The 22,092-nt window shown below is 41.1% G+C and overlaps 1 protein-coding gene across 3 annotated transcripts in view; it reads right to left on the reverse strand.

The window, feature by feature from the left end:
• LOC129776937 (uncharacterized) overlaps nucleotides 1–22,092 on the reverse strand; it is a 48,193-nt gene that overhangs the window by 5,643 nt on the left and 20,458 nt on the right. For all 3 annotated transcript variants that reach the window (XM_055782892.1, XM_055782890.1, XM_055782891.1), the window contains exons 8-21: nucleotides 19,676–22,058; nucleotides 14,472–14,803; nucleotides 14,195–14,405; nucleotides 13,778–14,133; nucleotides 11,734–13,723; nucleotides 6,907–7,065; nucleotides 6,469–6,852; nucleotides 5,847–6,412; nucleotides 4,954–5,787; nucleotides 4,791–4,899; nucleotides 4,227–4,730; nucleotides 3,836–4,171; nucleotides 3,613–3,781; nucleotides 49–764 (exon numbers count right to left, since the gene is read on the reverse strand). In XM_055782892.1, coding sequence (XP_055638867.1) covers nucleotides 49–764; nucleotides 3,613–3,781; nucleotides 3,836–4,171; nucleotides 4,227–4,730; nucleotides 4,791–4,899; nucleotides 4,954–5,787; nucleotides 5,847–6,412; nucleotides 6,469–6,852; nucleotides 6,907–7,065; nucleotides 11,734–13,723; nucleotides 13,778–14,133; nucleotides 14,195–14,405; nucleotides 14,472–14,803; nucleotides 19,676–22,058 — 9,049 coding nt within the window. The remainder of the gene's footprint in view (nucleotides 1–48; nucleotides 765–3,612; nucleotides 3,782–3,835; nucleotides 4,172–4,226; nucleotides 4,731–4,790; nucleotides 4,900–4,953; nucleotides 5,788–5,846; nucleotides 6,413–6,468; nucleotides 6,853–6,906; nucleotides 7,066–11,733; nucleotides 13,724–13,777; nucleotides 14,134–14,194; nucleotides 14,406–14,471; nucleotides 14,804–19,675; nucleotides 22,059–22,092) is intronic.

The raw sequence follows: 22,092 nt of genomic DNA on the forward strand, positions 1-22,092 counted from the left end.
AAAAAATCTAATTAATTAATCGCTACACCACATGTACCATACACGTACCTTTATAAACTGCAGGTGCACATCCTTTATAAACTTGTCATATCGAGCAACCGAGTTTTCCAAAACTTCAGAAAGGTACCTCATTGAGTCTCCCTGTAGGATGCGTCCTATAACGTCGACTAATTTCTGGTATGACACTCTGATGGTCTCCATAAGCCACGTGACTGACTTTTTGAGCGCCTGTCCCGAATCACCCATGACCTGCCAAAACTCGGTGATGATCTTAGGGAGAGATGTGATTTTATTCTTGATTGCCAATTCATCCAACACGGTAACGGTGAAATTGATCACCGACCGAATGTAGAAATCATCCGCCACGTAGGAAGCGTTCAAGAATTGACGCAGGTCCTCCAAGTCATCCTGAATTACATTCAAACCGGACACATCGTCCAGGAATCCTTCAATGTACGGATGTGCTGATTCCCAAACCCCGTTCACTGATTCCTTCGATTCCAGGTAAAATTGCTTTACCCAAAACTCCAGGGACTCGGTAAACGAATTGTGCATCGAGGAGAAATAGTTGCGGAGAAGATTGCGCACATCCGATCGAATTTCCGGCCGCCAGTGCAGTTTGCTGGTCACTAGTCGGGAATGGTTCATCTTCAAATAGTATGCAACGTCAACCTCCCGCGAGGTATCGTAGTCCCGCCAGAAATCGAAATAGGCACTTCTCGAGTCCGGAATAATTCCATACATATAGATGTTCTCCGAAGCGTCTGCAATGGGAATGAATCATTATATGCTATTTACATTACATTCACGAAATAGCTAATGGCGATTCAATTTGTATCATCAATCTATTTTCCGAAACATTCACGGAAATAAACTGTATAAATGCCTCGATCAGCTCAAGGGAATATCTCGATTAGATCAACAACGGAAAGATTTCCCTATCCGAAGCTGCGAAATGAAGGCGTGGGAACTCAAAGAGCTTATTAGCTAGCTGTCATTTGAATCATCATAACGATGTCACCCGCTGTCCAGGTGTCTCAAACGAAAGTTCCACCTGTTTCTTCTGATGGAATTCAGATTTTAGCTAGATGAACCACTCATGGTACATTCCAGATGAGGTATGCATAGTGTGTATGTGTATGTATGCATAGTGGGACGATTTCCGCTGACTAAACGTCCTTGAATTTTACGACCGTTGTTGTCAGTTCGATCGATTACAACCAGGTGGGATTATATTACAGTCAGCTCTTCCCGCTAGCATATATTCAGTTTTAGACGCATTGATCCTAAGCCCAATCAGATATGATATGAACACTAAAAACATTATTTAGTTTTACAGTTTTTCTTTGATAAAGGAGAAAATGCAAGCCAGGGTGCTGATATTGTGAATGGTGTTTATGGTGCCAATACTGTGACAGAGAACTACGTGCAATTTTCGTTTCGTCTATTCCGTTCTGGAATTTTTGATGTTAAAGATGCACCTTGAACAGGCAGGTCGAAAATGTCAATAAAGTCACAGAAATAAGCGAATTTGACCGGCGTGCTAGTAGTCGTAGCATCGCCCAGGAGCTATAGATCGACAATGAAGAAAGTTTTGAATCACTTACGCAAAGCTGGATTCACAAATAAGCTCGATGTCACACCAATTAATATCAAAAAAACATGATGAATCAAATTTCCATCTGCGAAGCCTTGAAGTCGAAGCGTGGTGAAGCAGCTCAAACAGTGCCCAACAAAGGACTAACAGCCTGGAAGGTTCTACTGTGTATTTGGTGGGACTTGAAAGGTGTCATTTGGAGTTGCTTCCGAATGGCCAAACACATATCACTTCGTACTATAAATTCCCCCGTTCACGGCCAGTCCGGAGCTAAAGAAGAGCGGCTTAAGCATCCCCTTCTCGCTGATTGTCAGCCACATCAGCACCTTCTTGGCCTTGCCCTGCCAGTCGTTCCCATCCAGGATGAGAAAGGTCTGGTCGTCCATCACCACTGCCACGTCGCGATTGGCCGGGGAAATCGATTTGACCATCTTATTCAGCCGCTACCACTGCATCATTGCCTGCAGTACTCGGAGCTGCAGGCAAGGTACTTTTTCACTGTTTGGCTGGTTGCACCGACCTCCCGGCCAAGCGCACGCAGCGATGTAGTTACTTTTCCCGCGATCTTCCTCTTCAGCATCTTTTGGAGCTTCTTGTAGCTCAGGGTCGTCTGCCGTTCGGGGTTTCTTTCGATGCTCTGGTTGTTGTCCAATAGTGCCAAGATGCTAGATGCCGGATCGGGCGAATCCGGCGTCCACAAAGTGCGGCATGTCCATTTTCGATGCGGCGGGCCTACGTTCTTGGAACGCGCACACTTCTGAACGGAGGAGCTTCACTGTTTTCGCCATCACGGTTAGAGTTCGACTGATAGAACTGTCAATATTTTTCTGTTGCCTCATGGGTTACTATGATTAATGCTGCATGGATAGTTTCGTCAGTGTGTGCGAAGCTAAACCCATGAAAAATCGGCACTTTTTGTCCATTTTTTTAATGTAAACGTTAGAACATTATTTTGTAGGAGTCTTCATTCAATATTGCCATATATTCCAGGAACTGTTAAAGATAAAAGGTTGACGTCTTCGACAAATCCCAAGACCACTTGGCATGGGATTCGTCTATCATCTTTTGAGTCGGTCCAAGAATCGAAACAAATTTTTGGCTCGACCATACCATGGACCGTCGAACGGAACAAAAGCTACTCTGGAAGATGTTTGTGCTTGCGACGGGTGAAGTTGGACATTCTTTTAAAGCACCTACAGCGTTTCTCTACGATTTCCGCATCATGTGGCCGAGAGTTGTCATGCAAATACAGTGTCAAACAAAACATTAAGATCACTGCTCAAGCAAAAAAAAGTACCAAATTTTGAGAAAAAATTATCCAATCCAGTGCTTGAATCTATTTATGATAATTTATGTGCATCGTTCGAAGAAATTTATAACATCTGCAGTTGAAACAATAGTGCGTTGCGTTTTTAGCATACTTAACCCTTGACTTGACGTGTCGAATATATTGACGTGACGTGTCGAATATATTTGATCAGTACACGTTGATCAAATTTTATCTATCATAAAGAGTCAAATATTTGGCTTCAGTCAAACAGTGTATGATCACCCTTAGGCACAGTGCGGGCGTTCGAGTTTGAATTCTCGCCTTACTCCATGATTTACTGCACTTTGAGGTATCGTAAAGGAGCGCGTGTTCGTTTCTCTCCATAATCCAATAAAAAAACACTTCCGATTCCGATTTTTTGACTTGAGTTCATGTGAAACTTATTTCCTTATTTGTCATCATAACTTTGGCCGAAGATGCCTCCGGCATGTTTTGTGTGACGCTAACCACTCAGCTAAGGGAGCCACTAAATAAAGTATCTACACAATTTCTATTTCTGGCGTTCTCGGCCAAAAACTGGTTCATTAAAATAGAGGAAAATTGTTTCATTGTTCGACACCTGTGACCGATTTTGTTTTACCAAAAATAGCATTTCTGCTGGTGGTCTTTCATCGTATTCTATCCATTTACAATTACATTACATTACATTACAACACGTCGAATTCTGCTCAGAATAATTACATACCTGGGGTCATGTTAACTTTCATTTCAACAAGCTTCTCATCAATATCGATGAGGAAGAATCCTGCTGAGTCTTGTTCTTGTCCATCCAGCAAGCTTCCGTTAACCATGTAGACAGGATAGTTGCCTGACGCTTTACCCCAGAGCCGATAGTTGCTATGAGATGTCATTTTCTGAAATAGGATAAAATATATTTGTTGCAGATGGCGTTAATCACTTATACCAACCTCCAAAAGTATTTCCCTTTTTTTGACATCCATTCTACCAACCACTACACCTTCCATTTGTGACAGGTATCCCCGTTTGTAGTGCGAGTTGGAGTTGATCTCATACAAACCCAAGCGAAGCCCAATCGAACCGACCGAGTCAAAATCTAGGCTAGAGGCTTCATGCTGGCCATACCCGTGGTATGAATAATTTCGATATCGAACCATTCGCGTAAGGTCTCTCGCATTGAATCCCACTAAGAGGTGATGATCATCTGCGTGGGTATACCGAACATCTACGTTTGTTTTGAGTAGATCGTTTTCGTCTGAGTAGTAGACTCCTTCAAGGGTGACGTCCTGAAATAAAGAAGAATTTGTAGTAGCTGTTGTCGTTGGAACGGTGTTAGTGTACCTGCTCAAAACTAGGATGACCCAATAATACCACAAAACTATGCTTCGTTGCATTGCTGACTGACTCGTCAACCCACCGAAGAGCACCTTGCAGTGTACGTTCACTAACATCATCTTCGTATGCTGTTTTGTTCGGTGTATAATGGAGCGATATTTTTGAATCAAACGCGTTATCGGTCACCATGTACCACCCTCCAGCCGATAAGTTTCTCCGAGGATAGGAAATATCCAGTCTAAAGTTCTGTGAGATATTATCCGCTTTGGAAAGATTAGTCAAATGAATGTCGTATGCAATCCAACGTTTCGGCGAAAGCTGAAGCTTTGATCTCTGCTTTATCGTGTCGCCTTTTTCGTCGTAATCCGCCGTCAGGACCACGGTTCGGTTTGGGTGAATTGCTGTAATGATGTATTCTCTACCGGTGTCCCTTGAGGTTATCTGAAGTTCACCTGTAATGTTGAACTTTTGTTTGTTGCGAAGCTCGAACACTTCGGCCCGTTTGGTATCCTAAAACAGTACTGGTAAATGAGTTGATATTATTGGATAAAAACATAAATAATAGCGTACAATTTCTCTCTCTGCATCCTTATAAAGCTTGGTGTGCACGTAGTGCACTCCGACAGGCTTGAAATCGTTCTCCAATATTACGTCAACTGTTTCCCTCTCATGACCCGCTCTACAAATCAAAGTATTTAGATTATCTGGATATTGGTTGGTCAAGTTAGTTTACCTGGATTCCTGTTTCGAAGTGTACTGGCCCCTAAGAACCTGCCGGTTGTTGTAGTCAATTTCAGCATGGCCGGTAGTTATTGCCGGCCTTTCAGCAAGGCCATACTTTACCTCGGCATAGTGTCTCGTTTGTAGAGGTATTTCAATTTTTATTGTACCCTGCTGCTCACGGTCCAAATTGTGTGGACTACTACTATATGTTGTCTTCGCGTCCAGTATGGCACTGGATTCTGGCCACGTGGCTTTCAGGTAACGAATCGATTCCAGTGGACTCTCAATAAACTCCAATTGGCCGTGTAACCATGTCACGTTCAAGAATGGAGTAGTGCAGTTAACGTCCCCTTTCATGTTAGAAAGGTTAGCAAATGCAACATTCGCCTCGGCTACTTTACGTGAGGCGGGCATGGACACGTTACCATTCACCAGGAACAGATTATCGTCGTTACTGTATACAGCCAAGGCATGAAACGCATCCTCGGTATACCATGGCCCGCGTAGCTTCGCTGAAATTTCGTGTTTTTCGCCGTTCTTGATTACATCGAAATTAGACTGAACCTGTTCCGAACGCACATCAGGTCCCCACTCGAAACGGAACAGAGTGCGTAGATCGTTTACGCGATCGTATTCCGAGCGCCAGGCATACCGTTTCCGAGACTCCTCAGTTTCGTACGACGACTCAAAGTTGAATGTGCGAACGTTTTCCAGGAACGGGATATTACCTTTCATACTAGCAGCTAGTTTGTGGACATCGCCGACAGGATTTGGAAGATGAACTCTGATAATGCCCGAAAGATCCGATATAGAGATTAAGTTTGCAGAAACATTTGCACTGAAACTAAAAAATGGGGAAATAGGTTTCACCAGGAACGTATTTTGTTTTCAAGATATACTAACACCCAAATATTATTCAGGTTCAAATCGCCTCCGAAGGTCATGTTGTGATTGCTCTCCAAATCTGGGTGAAGATAGCGTATACCTGTTTGGAAATACCGTTCAACAGAGTCTCGCCTCACTCGGTTGCGTAACTTAAATTGCATGTTTTCCAATAGATGCCAATTCCACATGCAGCTAGCATCACCGTTAATGGGAGGAATACTATAGTTCGCCATCACTGCTCCGGAAATCGGGTGTACGTCAAATAGTATTATAACGTCAATTCTTTCGATCCCGTAGCGCTTCCAAGGTGTCCTGAGTTTCAGTTTTCCCAAAGCATTGTCATTATCGCTGGGACTTATACCGACTTTAAGATCGATATCATTCAATTCCGATTCCGATGACTTCGAGTCTACACCGATGTTCCAGTCAGCAAGGGACGAGAATTTGAAACTTCCATCTAGATTGGTGTTTTTGTTCCCACGTTCAAATTTTGCTTGAAAACTAGTAACGTCGTTAGTCACTGAATACGCATAAGTTATTGATCCTTCCTCTCCACCACCAACTGGTTTCAAGTTCAGTGCAACCTATAAGAAATTATTCTACTACAAACATTTCAAGTTAGCGTACATAATTTACGTACATTTTTGGGAATGTCCTCAATGATTACAGCATCCCCGTCGACGTTGAATACCTCTTCGTTGCGATAGAACTGACCAGCCACAGAGTATTCGTTGCCTCGTTTCTTAAGCAATCTGCCATACAGCGACATATTCTGGTATTCATGCATCGGAATGCTCAGTTCAATCGTGAACATTTCTCGATTCCGTGAAGCTGTGGCACGAACATGTTGCAGATGACCATCGCTGTGGTTGTATCGTAACTCAAATTGTGCCTTTGGATATGGGTCACGAGTTACCACAAATTCACTATCGATCATCTCCAGTGGTAGAATGTTGGATCGATACTTCCCTTTGCCCACCAAAAAGTGTGGCGCGGCCGTTGACCATACTCCATCCACGCGTAACTAGAATCATGCGATGATAGCTAGACAGCAAAAAAAATGTAACATTCGACCTACGTGGTTGTGTTGATCCCCCTCAATTACGGCGAATCCTATATCCATTAAGTTATCCGATCCAGCAAAATCTTGTTTGTAGAACACTCGACACGCATAGTACGGTACCAATGGAGCTTGCACCCATATTGACAACGTAGAATCGATGAATTGGTCTTCGCTCTAAACAAGTTCAAAATGGTGATATAGAATGTGTGGGATTATTGGTAATACTCATTTCACAGTACATTGTGACACAATTGATTCTGTAGATGATATTCATATAATTTACAACATATCTACAGGCAACTGGTAGTAACCGTACTCAAATTGATAGCGCCTTGTTGTTTTTATTGTAAGCCAGTTCTCCTAATAATTTGAAATAGTTCATATAGTTTTATATTTGTACAGTTTGTATTTCATTTCCATGCAAACCCCGAGAATACGAGAGAACGTTCCTACTAAAATAATAAATCGATAGATCTGTTTCATCTGCTCATCTGAGATTGCAAACAGAGGACGTTGCGGTCATCAAGAGAATTATCTTCAATACTGCAATATAATTTTTCGAAACATTTCCAGTTATCTTAATTTTAGAAAAGAAAAATTCCCGTTTTTAATAATCCTTATAACACTACATTTTTTACATTTATTTTCTAAGGATTATTTCACCCGAAGGTCAGCTACTACTGTTTCATTTATGGGTGCGAGCACCGGAGTATCTTATTTTTGGCTTAAATGAGTAAAAAGGTCTAAGGGTTGTCTTTAGTCCAGTCAAAAGAAGGAATTGCTGATGTTTAAATGCCATCGGCATATAATTTGGCTTTTTATATGCAGCCCGTGAGACCATGTTTAGACCTTTATCTTTTGGATCACCATTTAGACCAGTAAATTGTCAGGGCGGAGAAGAAGGCAAAGTATACTGAAATTCGTAAATAAAAATGGTTTCCAAAAGTTTGATTTAGTTAGAATTCTGAATCACTGTTGATTTTACAGCAGCGGTCGTAGTAGGCTTATCTTAAATCTTTTGACAGCAAATTGTTCGGAAAGCTGTATCTTTCGACGGTAAAAATTAACCGTTGGTACGTTTTGTATTGAAAAAATGTGCAGGATGGAAGCCGAGAGAAGAAATTTGATTTCGGACATCCACATTGAAAATCCGGCGTGGTCAGGTACTAAAATCGCGAATCGACCGTGTATGATGTTCTGAAACGTTTCCGTGAACGTACAACTGTTGTTCGGATGGATCGGAGGACGAGTTTTAGTGGAACGACCGGAAGCTGAGGTTAAAGCTATTGAGAACAATTAAGCCAAATCCGAAACTCTCGGAATACGTCATTGCCAAAAAAAAACACAACTCTAATCAATGTACCAATCCGTATGTGAGAAGGTTATCGCAATTTCTGTGCCTGCAAGCAATGCATTTTGGCAATAAATGACACTATTTTTCGTGTATCCGTTTTTTTCGTATTCAACTTCAAGTATCGCAAACCGTTGCGATGTTATTCATATAATTACTATTTCCTGTTGATTACACCGCAGCGAATATAAAGCATTCTTAATGCTCATTATCTTGTAACATTTGTACATTTGATGTTTGGAGGTTATAATAAGAATTCTCAACATTAACAACGTCATTCATCAAATTTTTCATCGTACCATCCAGCATGAGCTTGGTTATATTGTACACTTTGTAATTGATCTCCATGATTGACTTGCACCAATGAAGTTGCACAAAAAACACACTAAATGGTGCTCGAGAGCAGGGTTGCCATAAGAAAAAATCTGTGTTTTTGGTCTCTAAAAATCTTTCTATCTGTTTTTTCTCAGAAAATCTGTATCGAAATCTGTATAAACCCTTTGCGGTAGTTTGTCTGCTTTCAGCCACCACAGCAAAGCAGTACACTAATATTATAATTTATGCAACAATGTATCAGTTAAAACTTTTTCTAAACGAATTTTAACGTCTTGAGAACTTATTCACGAACCAAAACTGTGCTACTATGAATAAAAGATAACGGTACTCAATATAAACAAAAGTTGTCATCCATGCTTGAGGAAAGGATTAATGGAAAACTCCATGTATTGCGGCCCTGTGTAGATGTAAATAACATTGTTCTGTATGTTCAAACAAAAAGATAAAAGGCGAAAGATGCCAAACTAATTATTTTTGTGATTCGAAAAAAGGCGAAAAACGCCAAACTAATTATTTTTGTGATACACCCAGGTTTTTTTACGCGGTTTTTTTCGCGTGTTTTTTTACGCGGATTTTCCAATTAACGCGGTTTTTTTACGCGGATTTTTCAATTAACGCGGTTTTTTTTACGCGGATTTCCAATGTTTTTTTCCAAACGCGGTTTTTTTTTACGCGGATTTCCAATTAACACGTTTTTTACGAGGGTTTTCCAATTAACGGCGTTTTTTTACGCGGTTTTTTTACGAGGTACGTATCTCTCACGTAAAAAAAACCTCGGCGTACATGCGAAAGATATCACACGAAGAAGAATTATAACAAATATTTTTGATCATAAACATAAAAACATTGTTTAGTAAATCCTTATCAGAAGTTTACAAAAAAATAAGGAATCTTGTTCATTTTTCATAACCTCACAAAGTTATATATCACTGCTTTATCATGTAAAAAAAAAAATTGCGACCAGTACGACACACATGTCGAAATTCAATACGACCACAAAGAGTTAAATTTATAAGTTCAATCTTGAATCATAATCTTAGCTTATTATAAATTTTACGATGTTGATGGTTTCCACGTAAAAATTCGTATTCACTGTGCTTCAGTAGGAAAAAGATGAGCAGTGTTATTTAATTTTCGTAAAGCTAGCCGATGACGCAGACTTTAGCATATTTTCGCCTTAGATTGAACATGAGAAAGCAGTACTACTCACTACATATGAATGCCAAAATGGCTCTCATTCAGACTGATTCGAATGCAATATGAATGAAATTGGTGAGTTGGGAAAAATATTATTGAGATCAAACCGCAACTAATATTTGATCGTTCTTTTGGAAAATCTCTAAATCTGTATGAAAACCAAAAAATATGTAATCTGTATCTACAGATTCTTGGTTTCAAAAAGTCTGAAAAATCTATATAAATACAGATTATTCTGTAGATATGGTAGTTCTGCTTGAGAGTAGCACTCAATTTGCGTAGTATAAGTTTCAGTGATTCGAAATTTAAATAGTTAATAACGACGATGTGTTGTGTGATTTATAGTCTATCAATTTCTATTTTATCTCTATCTCTTCTGAACAATTGGTGACGTGGGTTAGCAACATTAGAGGGCAACCAAAAGAACACCACCACCATAAGGACATATCTAAAATCATTGTTTTTTTTAAATCGTAACTTGAAATCCAACTGTCTAATTAAAACAAGGGGTATGAAAAAATTCATGGAAAATCGTTCATTATTAGGAACAAATATCAACTCTCTGAATTCGAACGATTCGTAACTTTCGTATTTATGAGTTTGTGGGTGTGGAGCGCGTGTACGTGTGGAAAATGCGTATGAATATGTGTGAGTATCATCATTCCTTACAATATTTGTACGTACAAACGCATGAAAACGAAAGTTACGAATCGTTCGTTCAGAGAGTCGCGTAGGATTTTGTACTTCTGATACGATTGCGATTAAATGCTCCTCTAATTTACTGCAAACTTTGAAAAATCGTCTAGAATAAACGGCTGAACGTATCAATATGAAACGTTCACGGATGTTTAGGAAATACACTAGGCTAAAAATTTGCCTGCAAACATTAGAACTAACTGCGATATTTGCAGAACTACAGTGGATTTTGTAAAACACTATAAAAATCCTGTTTTTGGCACTTTTTTGAAAACGATGAAAAAATTTTAAATATTTTTTTTTCGTCGAAGTAATAGATTATCGTTGTGCAAAATTTATCGGTGTTTTCATAACTGCCTTTCGATTTGCGGTGCGATGGTTTTTTATTGAATTATTCATCATCAAAGACGAAGGGGTAATTTTTCATTCAAACTGGAATATCTCTGTGTGGCGTGTGGCGAGTTTCTGAGTCCTATAGGTAGGACCAAGATTCATCATCAATAATAACCTTCAACATGATGGGCCCTGTTACAGAAATCAAGTCGACAAGAATTTTGCTCGATAGCTCCATATTACTATTATAGATACCGAGCAAGTTGATAGCATCGACCGAGTGAAAACTATCAGTGCTGTCATGCTTTTTCGAGTTGTTTGGTTTGCTTGTAGCATATCTTCAGAGAATTATTTTGTTTTGGTTTGCGTCCCTGATATTTTCCTTCGAGAAACATTTCAGAAACGCTTAAATATATGCAGAATTCGACTCGGTAAGAAATTTTACTTGGTGTGATAGTGATGGGGATTGTAGTGGTTTCTCGATTCGATTTACATAATAGGGACCGATGTTTTCATCTGTTACAAACTGTTTTTTGAAGCACGACATCGTTCGACTAGATGTTTTTTTGGCTATCAGACAGAGCTCTTGTTACAAATGTGACAGCGTCCCTTGACACGAAAAAAAGATCACAAAACAGCTGCTAAATCAAAATCTACTAGAATCAAAACCCCCTAGGACAAATGTGGCCCAGGAGATGAGAAGATGAACTGAATAAGCGGGCTAGCGGGATGAATTTGTACTGCATACGCCCAGCCCAGAGCAGAGCTACTCGGGAACATTTGTACTTTTGATATATTTGAATCCGACACATACGATAAGCTTCGCTCTGTTGGTGGGGTATTCCGACTTACTCTACAGTTAAAAAAATATTCCACAGACTTTGTATTCGTTGTGAAAAACTATGAGGAAACCAATCCTTTATTCTTACCTCAAACCCTAAAGCCATGGATGCTTCGGTGGTGCTTGTTTTTGCCGTAAGATTCCCCTTGTACCCATGCTCCTCGATGTCCAGCACACCGTGGAGACGAACTTTTTTCAGATTGTTCATTGGAGTCATTAGATTAACAATTGCGTGATGAGTTTTCGTGTCCGATTCATCATCCGTAACGTTGTAATATATGTGGAATCCACTGTTGACCCATTCCGTTTCGTTCAACACGAGTACATTGAAGCCAACCACAAATTTGTTCGTGGGGTAGGGTATCCTCAATTCAAACCCAGACTGAATTTCTTTCATAAACGGGAAGGGAGTTTTAACCTTCAGAAGATTCTTCATGTTCATCAAGTCCTCCAGCCAGAAACGGTCGTGAATATCCACCTGACCTTGGGGTAAATTTATCATCCCGCTTATGTAGTATTTAGAATTATGCTCTTCCAGATCCACGGAACCGGTTATGGTCGGCCACACGATTGTATCAATTTCTACGGTTCCCACTAGGTTCATAAGATTTTCCTCGTCCTCTTCCTCTTCGTCTTCTTCCTCATCAAGATCCATTTCTCGGCTACTAGGAGACTCTTCGAGAAATTCATCTATTATTTCGAATGCCTTTTGCACTCCGAGTTGCTGTAGTAATCGTTGCTTTGGCTCTGAGACCGCCTTCAGACCCAATTTGTATTGTGAGAGTCTGCCACCGAACTCCAAATCGAAATATTCACTGTTTTCCTCATTAATAATCAACTTCAGTATGATTCCATTCTCTTCGAATTTGGGCAGTGGCGAAAATACTTTGTACGAGTATTCGAAATTTTTCAAGTGTTGTTTGCGCCAAACACCTACGAAGCCTATGATCATTTTATTGAGACCAATTCGGAAGTCAACGTTGTCCGGTTTCAACTTTCCTCTCAGCAAAACCCTCTCGAAATCCTTCAAAGGGGTGGCTAAGTAAAATTTCACATCAAAATCGTAGGCGGACACTAGCGCAAACAGGATCTCCACTCCCAGGGCACTTCTGGGAGTTATAATTTCCGCAACAACATACCTATCTTTCTCACTGATACCGACTCGTCCATTGATATTTCTGAACTTCTCGTTCGACGAAGTTACGTTAACGGTCAGCATATTGTCCACCAGGTTACGAACGTGTCCTCTTAGCACAAGTTCATACTTGTCTTCATCCAGCTGTAAATCAGCAGCACCTTGAAGCTCGCGACTTTCACTTAGCGAAAACTTCGTGGACAGCGCTCCCATTTTGTATCCTTCGAATGGACTCATCAGCGCTAGCTTACCGGAAATATTACGATACATTTCGTCGTGATCGTATTGCCATGCGGACCGGACTGAGAACACTTGCGGTGGTTCATCCGTCACAGTGTGGTTCACAGTAACAACAGTATCCACTCGTTTGATGTCGTATTTGTGCTTCAGATGAACCTTCACCGTGGGGACGTGTGGAATTGAGCTGTGCAATTTCGTTTTCATTTCACAGTTAAAGTCAGAGTCGTTGGACTGGTAGAGGCCCATTACTTCCAATCCAAGTATTTGATCTTCCGCCCAGTTGGCGGAAATGTTTGTTTTCAGAAGATTATCCTTGAAATAGAATCCGCCGTTTAAAGCGTTATATCGCCAACCTTCGAAAGGGGTGGTTAGTTTGAACAGCAACCACATATTCCGGAGGATCTCCTCATCCGATCCCGCATCCAGCTTCAGTTCAATGGTTTCGGTGGTGTTCCAGGATATTCTAGCGTTTGCCATATAGTTGGGATCGATTGCTTTAAGATCGAAAACACCACTGACAGTCCGATTGGGATAAGCCACCAGGAACCGCCCATTGAAGATACGATACTTTGGCGTATTAAGCTCCCCAGTAATTGCGATCTTCTGTGTTGGGTCTCGGTTTGCGTCCCATTTGATTTCCACGCCTGCTTCCCTCTTCCGATCGGTTGAGTAGCCTTTCAACGTTACACTAATGTCTCGCAATCTGGAAAATAACTATAATAATTTCATGTTTTATTTGCTAATGCTATAGTCCTACTTGTCGATATGAACTTCAAGTACCAGCTGCTTAATCGGAGCGGAATTCATTACGGCTGAAACCCAGTATAAGCTGTCCCGCCACTTGAAACCCGCATATGTATTGGTACCATTTTCTAATTCTCGCGAATGCTTTACCGTTATCCCGTAAGGTTGTTTACCATACTCGGCATTGGCCTCTAATTTGTATTCGATTTCATCACGGACGTATTTAACATCGGCCGTGAGGTCACCGAACGAGGGGCTTTGAGCATCCATCTTGATGTGATGGTAGGTTTTGATGAACGAGCTACGATCCTCGTACCATCCATTGATAGTGATTGAATGGCCTGAGAACCACATACCAGTGATGTCGAACTGAAATAAATAGCGTGGCTTGGAGCATGATTCTCTACAGTTACCTTGAAAGCCTACTCACGTAGTACTCCTTCCGGATTTTCTCCGTCACTCTGAAATGGATCGTACACGAGTCGAAGCCAGGAACTGTGATATTGGCAGCTGTGTCGATGGCAAACAACACTCCACGAGGTAAATACACAGAGAAAACGGCAGTAACCTCTTTGTTCGTAGCGTATCGTAATAACATGAGCACATTATGTTCAGTTCCTTTCTTGATGTTATTTTCATGTCTGGATAAAGAACAAATAAATTATCGGTGTAAGATTGGTTGGGGAAGTGGGGAAGTGTATATTTACTTGATCATTGCTTTGAAATCCATTCTCGAGCGTGGTCTGGTCAGTTCGACAGAGGCTTTAGTTCTGCCAGAGTCGGGCACATGGAAGCGAGCAAATATCAGCCGTAAGGTTGTCGTATAGTTCGGATCCTTCAAATCCGGCGCATTATTGTACTCCACTTTACACTCGATGTGACCCATCGCCGAAAGGAACTTTAGGTTCGAAGCGAAATCAAAGTATGGATAGGCCGTTGAACGTAGATCAAAAGAACCATGGTACTCTGTGCGGCCTCTGTTGCTTCTATTCGCCAGCGTTCCTCCGAGTGTGAGTCGCTCAAGCTTCCCATTGATGAACTGCAAATTGGGGCAGAAATCGAGAATGAAAAAAGGGTAGATGCTCCAGTAATAGTGGGTGTACCAGTTACGGTTTGAAAACCATCGTCGTCGTTATTTACGCTTACACAGGGTTATTATCAGATGAAGTATATTTCTTGACGAATATTCCTATTTTAATATGTATAAACATAGGTGATTTAGATTAAATTATATCGGAATATTAATACTCTATTATGGAAACAACTTCCAAGCTCCACTGATAGGCAACATAAAATGAACTCCTCACCATTTTTCGAATTTCTTTCATTTATTTGGTTCAATTTGAAGCAAACATGCTGTAATCGTTTTTGATATTTCATTTATTATAATTTTTTGATGTTTCACTTATGGAATACTGAAAAAAAGTTAACTGAAACTTAAAGCAACAAACAAATCAATTTGTATTGAAGAAAAACTGTGACAACAAAGAGCACATTTTGAAAATCGATATGTTTTCGATAATGTTCCACCCCTCTATTATTTAGGTTTTGACATTATGTCATGCCATTGTACCCGACAATTTGTCTTACGTGTTGTACAAAACGGTTAATCTAACGGGCTGTCGCTTGGATGTACAGTATCAGCATGATTTGTATTCTCAGATGATGAATTGACAGGATTTGGAGCATACGCTAATGAAGAAAACAACGGCAGCATTGACGGGATCCGTTGTAAGGATATGATGGATACAGAAACGGTGAATACACTGATGACAGATTATACCAATGATCGTTGTTTGCAATTGAAGCAATGATGGCACAGAAAGCTGCGGTAAGAGCGACAGTTAAGAAACATCGATTCATCCTAACCCGAATGATCAGCAATCCAGACAAATATCAAGTGAGACTCAAACATCGTATGCAAATCCTGCAATACTTTCACAGCAACACATCGCTACGCGTCGAGTGCTGGGTAAAGAACCTCTAACATTTAGTGGAAACCCCGAAGACTGGCCCATCTTCATTAGCAACTTTCCGCAGTTTATGCTTGTGGCTTCACGGATGCAGAAAACCTTAGTCGCCTCCAGAGGTACCTACGCGTCCGAGCTCTAGTGTCGTTTAAGAGTCGGTTATTTCTGCCATCAGGAGTACCGCACGTCATACAGACTATGCTGCTTGTCCATTCGCTATTCGACAAAATCCTTCGCTAGACATGACCGACTCGACACTTTGAACGATTTCAGAATTTCGGTGCAGAATCTCGTGGACCACCTCTTTGCACCTTTCGAATCCGTTTTTGATGAGAGAGCTGGTGGAAAAGCTTCAAGGATCGATGTAGCCGGACTGGGCTGCATATACAAACTGTTCTCAGATAGTAAACCTTGAGAATTTCGAAAGTTCTTTAACCCATTAACGACCAAGCCGTAAAAATATTTTTTTTGACAAAAGCCATTGGTGTAATTTTGATTATTGACGCTAAAGAATCCCCAATGTTCAAGAATTATTTTTTCCCATCTCCCGTTTTCCGGGAAATTACTGTTCGAAAAATCGAACATTGGCCCAGACCCGCACTTTTTTTATAAGTACAAACATACTGCGAACTAAAAGTCACTTCAATTAGCAAGTATGCGGCATTCATAAATGCATTGATTTTACATTCCGGGAGCACAGGAGAATGAAAGTCTCTAAGTATAAGCCTTAATCCTTTCATCCTTTCAATCCTAAGTAATAAGACTTAAATTAATACATTTATGTTGAGATGTGACATTTCTTGTTTCATGTAGTTTTAACTTATTACCGGCAGGCATTTTCTTTCAAACAAAAGTTAGTGCTGTTATTTTTATCATTGACCGTGGAGCAATATCATTGCTTGAGAATTATTTCTTTCCGATTATCCATTTCTCGAAAAATCGAACATTTCCCAAAACCTGCAAAGTACAAAAACGCTGCGAAAAAACAACGACATTGAGTTTGAGGTGTTATTATTCAGTTGGACAGAATCGTCACTTAGGTTTACTTCATCGATGAGACCGCCCACCGGATCCGGCGGAAGAATATTGACACCAGAAGTCCTTTTAGAATCCTCGTTACACGTACTGAAGATTTTCTCCAGATCCTCCAGACACGAAATTCTATGGACTCCTAAGGTTATTATGGACAACAAATCATTTCTTAATTAATCAATACTTGCGAACATTCACATTTGAGAATGCAAAAATTAATGAAAAAACCTTCCGTCTTCTAAAGTGAACAAACCAGAGAGCGCTGCGGAGGCTAGATGTGTTGGTATTAATTCAGCAGAAAAAAATGTTCGTTATGGCCAACGTTCGATTTTTCGAACACTCAATTTTCCCGGCTGTTATTTCCCTGCAGGAGGATCAATCGAATGATTTTTGCCCTGCAATACAATGTGTATCGTTTTATCAAAGTAATACTGTAGGAAAATTTTCATATTTTTGTATTTTATTGGGGGTTTTTATTTGAATTTAAAACACCTTCCATACATACTTGCTTTAAATCGAATCCATTGCTCAATAAAGTTGTACAAAACTGAATAAAATTGATGGTAAGTGGTAGCTAACAAATTACGCTATCTTTTGATCCAAAAACATTACCATATGGTTGCTTCTCAAAGACATGAAAAACTATCAAAGTTGCTGTTCGATTTTTCGAACGCTTGGCCTGAAATGGGTTAAGGATGGACAAGCGTAAGCAGAAAGATACTGGGTTCATTCATGCTCACGTCCCCGGTTCAACTGAACCCTCAACAATAGGCGGATCTTCTGTGTCTGTGTGTGTCTGTGATGAGCATCGAGTTGACGGGTTGACGAGCGGTGGAAGTTAGTCCAGCGAAAAGGACTGCGTGAACCGTGTATTAACATATTAAGGACCGCTCACGAGTTTTCTCGTGTTTCGCGTTCCGTTTGTTACGGATGGAGCACGAAATAACCCGTGTTTTCTACATTTGGTGGTTACATCCTTGGTCTGCCAAGAATCTAATAAGACCTACCGATGGCTCGCCTTCGTCTCATCAACACCGAAGGGAAGGATCCGATTCGTGGAATCCGAACAAATGTACCCCAAAACGTGCGGTCTCAGGCGGTTGTCTTACAGATTTTATTTGTGGTCCTTATTATGTTAATAGTCATGACAAATGCCCATGTCGATCATGGCGAGGCTGTAAAATCGAAAGATGAAATCACTTGACCTCTCTACCGAATATGACCGATAGTTCTCTCTGGGAAGCATGTTTCACTGGTGGTGTTCGCCTTTATCGACGAAGGATCCTCGTTTAAGCTTCCGAAAAACTCGGTTGCCGACAAGTTAGGCATTTCAGGACGAAAAGAAACTCTCACGCTTCAGTGGAGCGGCAACATTGAAACGATCTAACTAAAATCAATGGTGGTACAAGTCAATATCTAAGGGAAAAGCTATTCGATCAAACACGAGTTACTCCTTCCGTGTCAAACGCTGAGGTAACGCGAATTAACTCAACGATTTCCCCATTTGCGTAGTTTTCCGGTCCGCTCAGTCTTGGGGAAAGGGGTCCGAATGATCCCATCGCTGCCAAATGCCGCATGGGTGGAGTATATACAGAAGCATTCAAGGAAAATGGATTTTACTTTGAAACTGGGTTGTTGTGATAAATATCCATTCTCTTATGGATTTGCTCTGTTCATTGCCTGTACAATTAGTTTATAGCCGTCCGCATAGATGAAATCTTGACAAACACGGATCAAATGGAGTGGAGTTGGATTCCCACGAAGCGTCATCGATCAAGCAACGAAGTGGAACAGCGGACCACAGCTTTAGACAGAGAATCTTCTGTGAGTTTTCTATACGAAGGAGAAGGTTCATGGCCAAAACACCGCAAATGATTGAATATCTCAATCGATATATCCCGGTTCAACTCATAGACTAGGATTCAACAAACCGTAGCCTTCGTGTTCCGCTACGTGAATAACTGTTGCCGAATGAACAGGCATGAGAGTTTGCAACTGGAAATTCTCATTCAGGACGAATTGAAGCGAGCTGATGAAGTACTGTGGAAGAATTGTCAATGGTTACAGGGACCATCCGAAAAAACGACATCGTAATGTGTCCAGATTCAGCTCTATTTATAAGACATGGACGATCGTGGGATCTTGAGGATGCGTGACAGAATCGGTGTTGTTCCTCAAATACCAAAATAAGCTAAATTTCCCGCAATTTTGTCGATAAATCATCCAATTACACTTCATTGACTGGTATCATTGTCATGCAAATCGGGAAGTGTAGTCGCGAACGTGAGCGTCATCGATTTGAGATTCTGTGGCCTAAATTGATGGCGGAAAAGATTACATTCGATGGGATTCACTACTTCGGACCGGTATTTATAAGAGTTGGTCGAAGTCTCGCAAAACGGTGGATTGTGCTGTTCACATGCCTGGCAGTGCACATGAAAGTGGTGCATTCTCCCAGTTCGGAATTCTGCATCATGGCATTTTGTCGTTTTGTGGCTCGCCATTTTACCCCACGAGAATTCTACTCGGACAACGGAACGTGGCAAAAACGGAAGAGTACATCAGGTGCTCGTACGCACTGCAACAGGATTTATCCGACGATCAGCAGCCTTCTATTTAGAACGTCGTAGAAAGAGCAGCTGGTTAGAAATCATCCGGAACTCCAAAAGGCCACCAAGGTTTATGGACGGGGTAATGTAACATGACACAGTTCCCAATTATCTATATAAATGTCAACATTCTAATGGTATATGAGAATTTTTACATCTTAACATCATACACCTACGAACCATCACGTAAATTCACCAAAAAAATAGAACAATTTTAGTTTTTTTAAAACTCTGATGCTTAAACTCACTGGTACATCTATCTAATAGCATTCAAATGTAATAAAAAAAATCCATACTCACCCTATAATCCATTGAAAGCTTACTCGTAATTGAGGCCTGTGTTTGTTGGATATAACCCAAGATTTTCGTCTGAACTCGTTTCGTTTCGAACTGGAGACTGTAATCCCACTGTTTGATGCCTTTCTTGTCTGTCATTTTAATCTGACCAGCCATCCCGGCTATCCGATCGTTGTTGACCGACAGAAACAGGGTAGGGCTGTATATCATACCGTACTTGATTTCCGTTTTGTTATAACCCATCTCGAGTGCCAGATACTTTCGATCATTCACATTCAAAGACATATCCAGCCATCGCTGATCTTTGTTGTTTTTATAAATACCAATCGCCGAATGTGAAGTGTCCCCATTTCGGAAACCCATCGAAACGCTGTACCCTTCAGGGTCCGCCGAGATATTCGCAATGAAAATTCTCGGTATCTGAGAATTTGGTGTTTCGAAAATTATCGAGCCGCTTGAGGAGTTCTGTTGGCTGTCCCAAGCGTACTGAAAGAGAAAAACTTTAGCCGTGGGATCTGCCTTCTGCAGACTTATGTCCATATTGACGGGACCACTCAGGATCAAGCTAGGGACTTCTGTATTGTTGCTAACATCTGGCAAACTGTAGTCTGCGCAGAGCTTGAGACCAATCGCTCGATCGATGACCGGCCACGTGCAGGTCGAGTTCGAATAGCGACGTTCGATTCCCTTCTGGTGGATTTCTTTGGAATCGTGGAACACTAGCATTTCCGATCGAACACTGAAGATCTCGTTGTGATCTTGTGGTAACGAAAATTGAAGTGAAGCAAGACGATCTCCTCTCACCTTGAGCTTGGCTTCAAGTGCGGAACTGGAGTACAGATTGCTCTTGACTTTTATTCCAGTGGCCGTGTGAATAAAGTCCGTTTTCATAGTCGCTGTGATATCGACCGAAATACTTGGCTTGATTTTGCCTTCAACATCAATGTGGCGCTTGGGACTGAAAACATCCGCTGCTTTGAATGATCCTGCCATTCGGAGATCAACAGATGATGCACCAACTACGCTTAGCGCTAACGGCAATCCGACACTGAGCGGGACATCGTAAGACGTGTCCAAAATTACTCCGGATTTCGTGTACGAAATTTCCTTTCCTGAAAGAAGTTGTCTCAGTTTGGCGAGAGGATTTATTTTCTCAGCAGCCATCATTGTTTCGGCGAATCCTTCAATCGTGTAGTATTTAAGATCGTTGCCGAAAATTTTGATCCCAAGCGATGCATGGGGGTCTTTGAAATCAGTCCTCATTTTGTAACCCATGTCGTCGATTTGCTCATGGATGTCCCTAGATATAATGACTGGACTTCTTGTGTCCTCGCGTTTTTCTCTGGTTCTAATTTCATCTTCTTCAAATGTATATTCTCCACTATCACCCGACTCCCGTCTCGTTCGCATGTGTCCAGTTGGATCGTATCCGGCTTGTTCGTCCTCTTCTGATTCCGAGTTGAACAATGAAGAAACAGTTGCGGTATATTCCTTGATTTTCTTCGAATTCAATGGTCCCGTGGGACCAAATATCGATTCAACCAAATATTCGAATCCTTCGGTGCGTGCATTGAGTTCCAAAAAGTTCACAGATTCACCGAATACGTCCGCGGTTAGGTTCAGTGAAGCTGTTTTCGGTAGGTACGAATCCGTACTGAAGATCAAATTGGCATCCGTCGCAACACCAAAGTTGTAGTCATCGAAAAATAATGTGTGTTCATAGTTTCGCGAGAACTTCCGGATATCCATCTGGAATCGCTTGCCAATATCATTGTCTGCCAGAAGACCTTGCGCTTCCACCTGCACCGGCGAAGCGCTTTTTGCCAGATTGCTCAAATGAGACCAAACGTACGATCCGACCTGGTTTACCTCCTCAATTTTTAGCATGTATTTGATAAGTTTGATAGAGAGATAGTCCGGACATCGCATTGATTGCTGGTACGCGGCTATTCGGATTTCGATGTCATTTTCAAAGTTTGAATACAGTTTCAGGAAGTAATCCCTAGTTCGGATGCAGTCGTGTCTTCGGAACGCATAAACAGCCTGAAGCCTGATCTCATTGGGTAGTGCTTCGTTTTCGATGATTTTTCGTAGGACGTGGTAATATTCTGCGTTGATCACTCCCATATTCCCTAGTCCTTTCAATATAACGAGTATATTTTCTCGCTGACGCCTGGTTAGCTCAGCCGTAGAAGCCAGCTGTTCAATCAGGTCGGTTTCCAGGAGATGGACAATCGCTTGGATACCTTCGCTGTTTGTGCAATCTACATGGACGGTACAGAATGTGTGAGCCACAGATGTGGCAGCGAGAATAAACTCTTTCTCGCCAATATTCTTTCCATGTTCAACTAGCTCCAACATAGCTTCGAGAACTTCTTCGTTGGGTCTGCAAGATCATGATGTCATAATTGTTGTAACAA

Source organism: Toxorhynchites rutilus, chromosome 3, assembly GCF_029784135.1.
Source record: "Toxorhynchites rutilus septentrionalis strain SRP chromosome 3, ASM2978413v1, whole genome shotgun sequence".
NCBI lineage: Eukaryota > Metazoa > Arthropoda > Insecta > Diptera > Culicidae > Toxorhynchites > Toxorhynchites rutilus.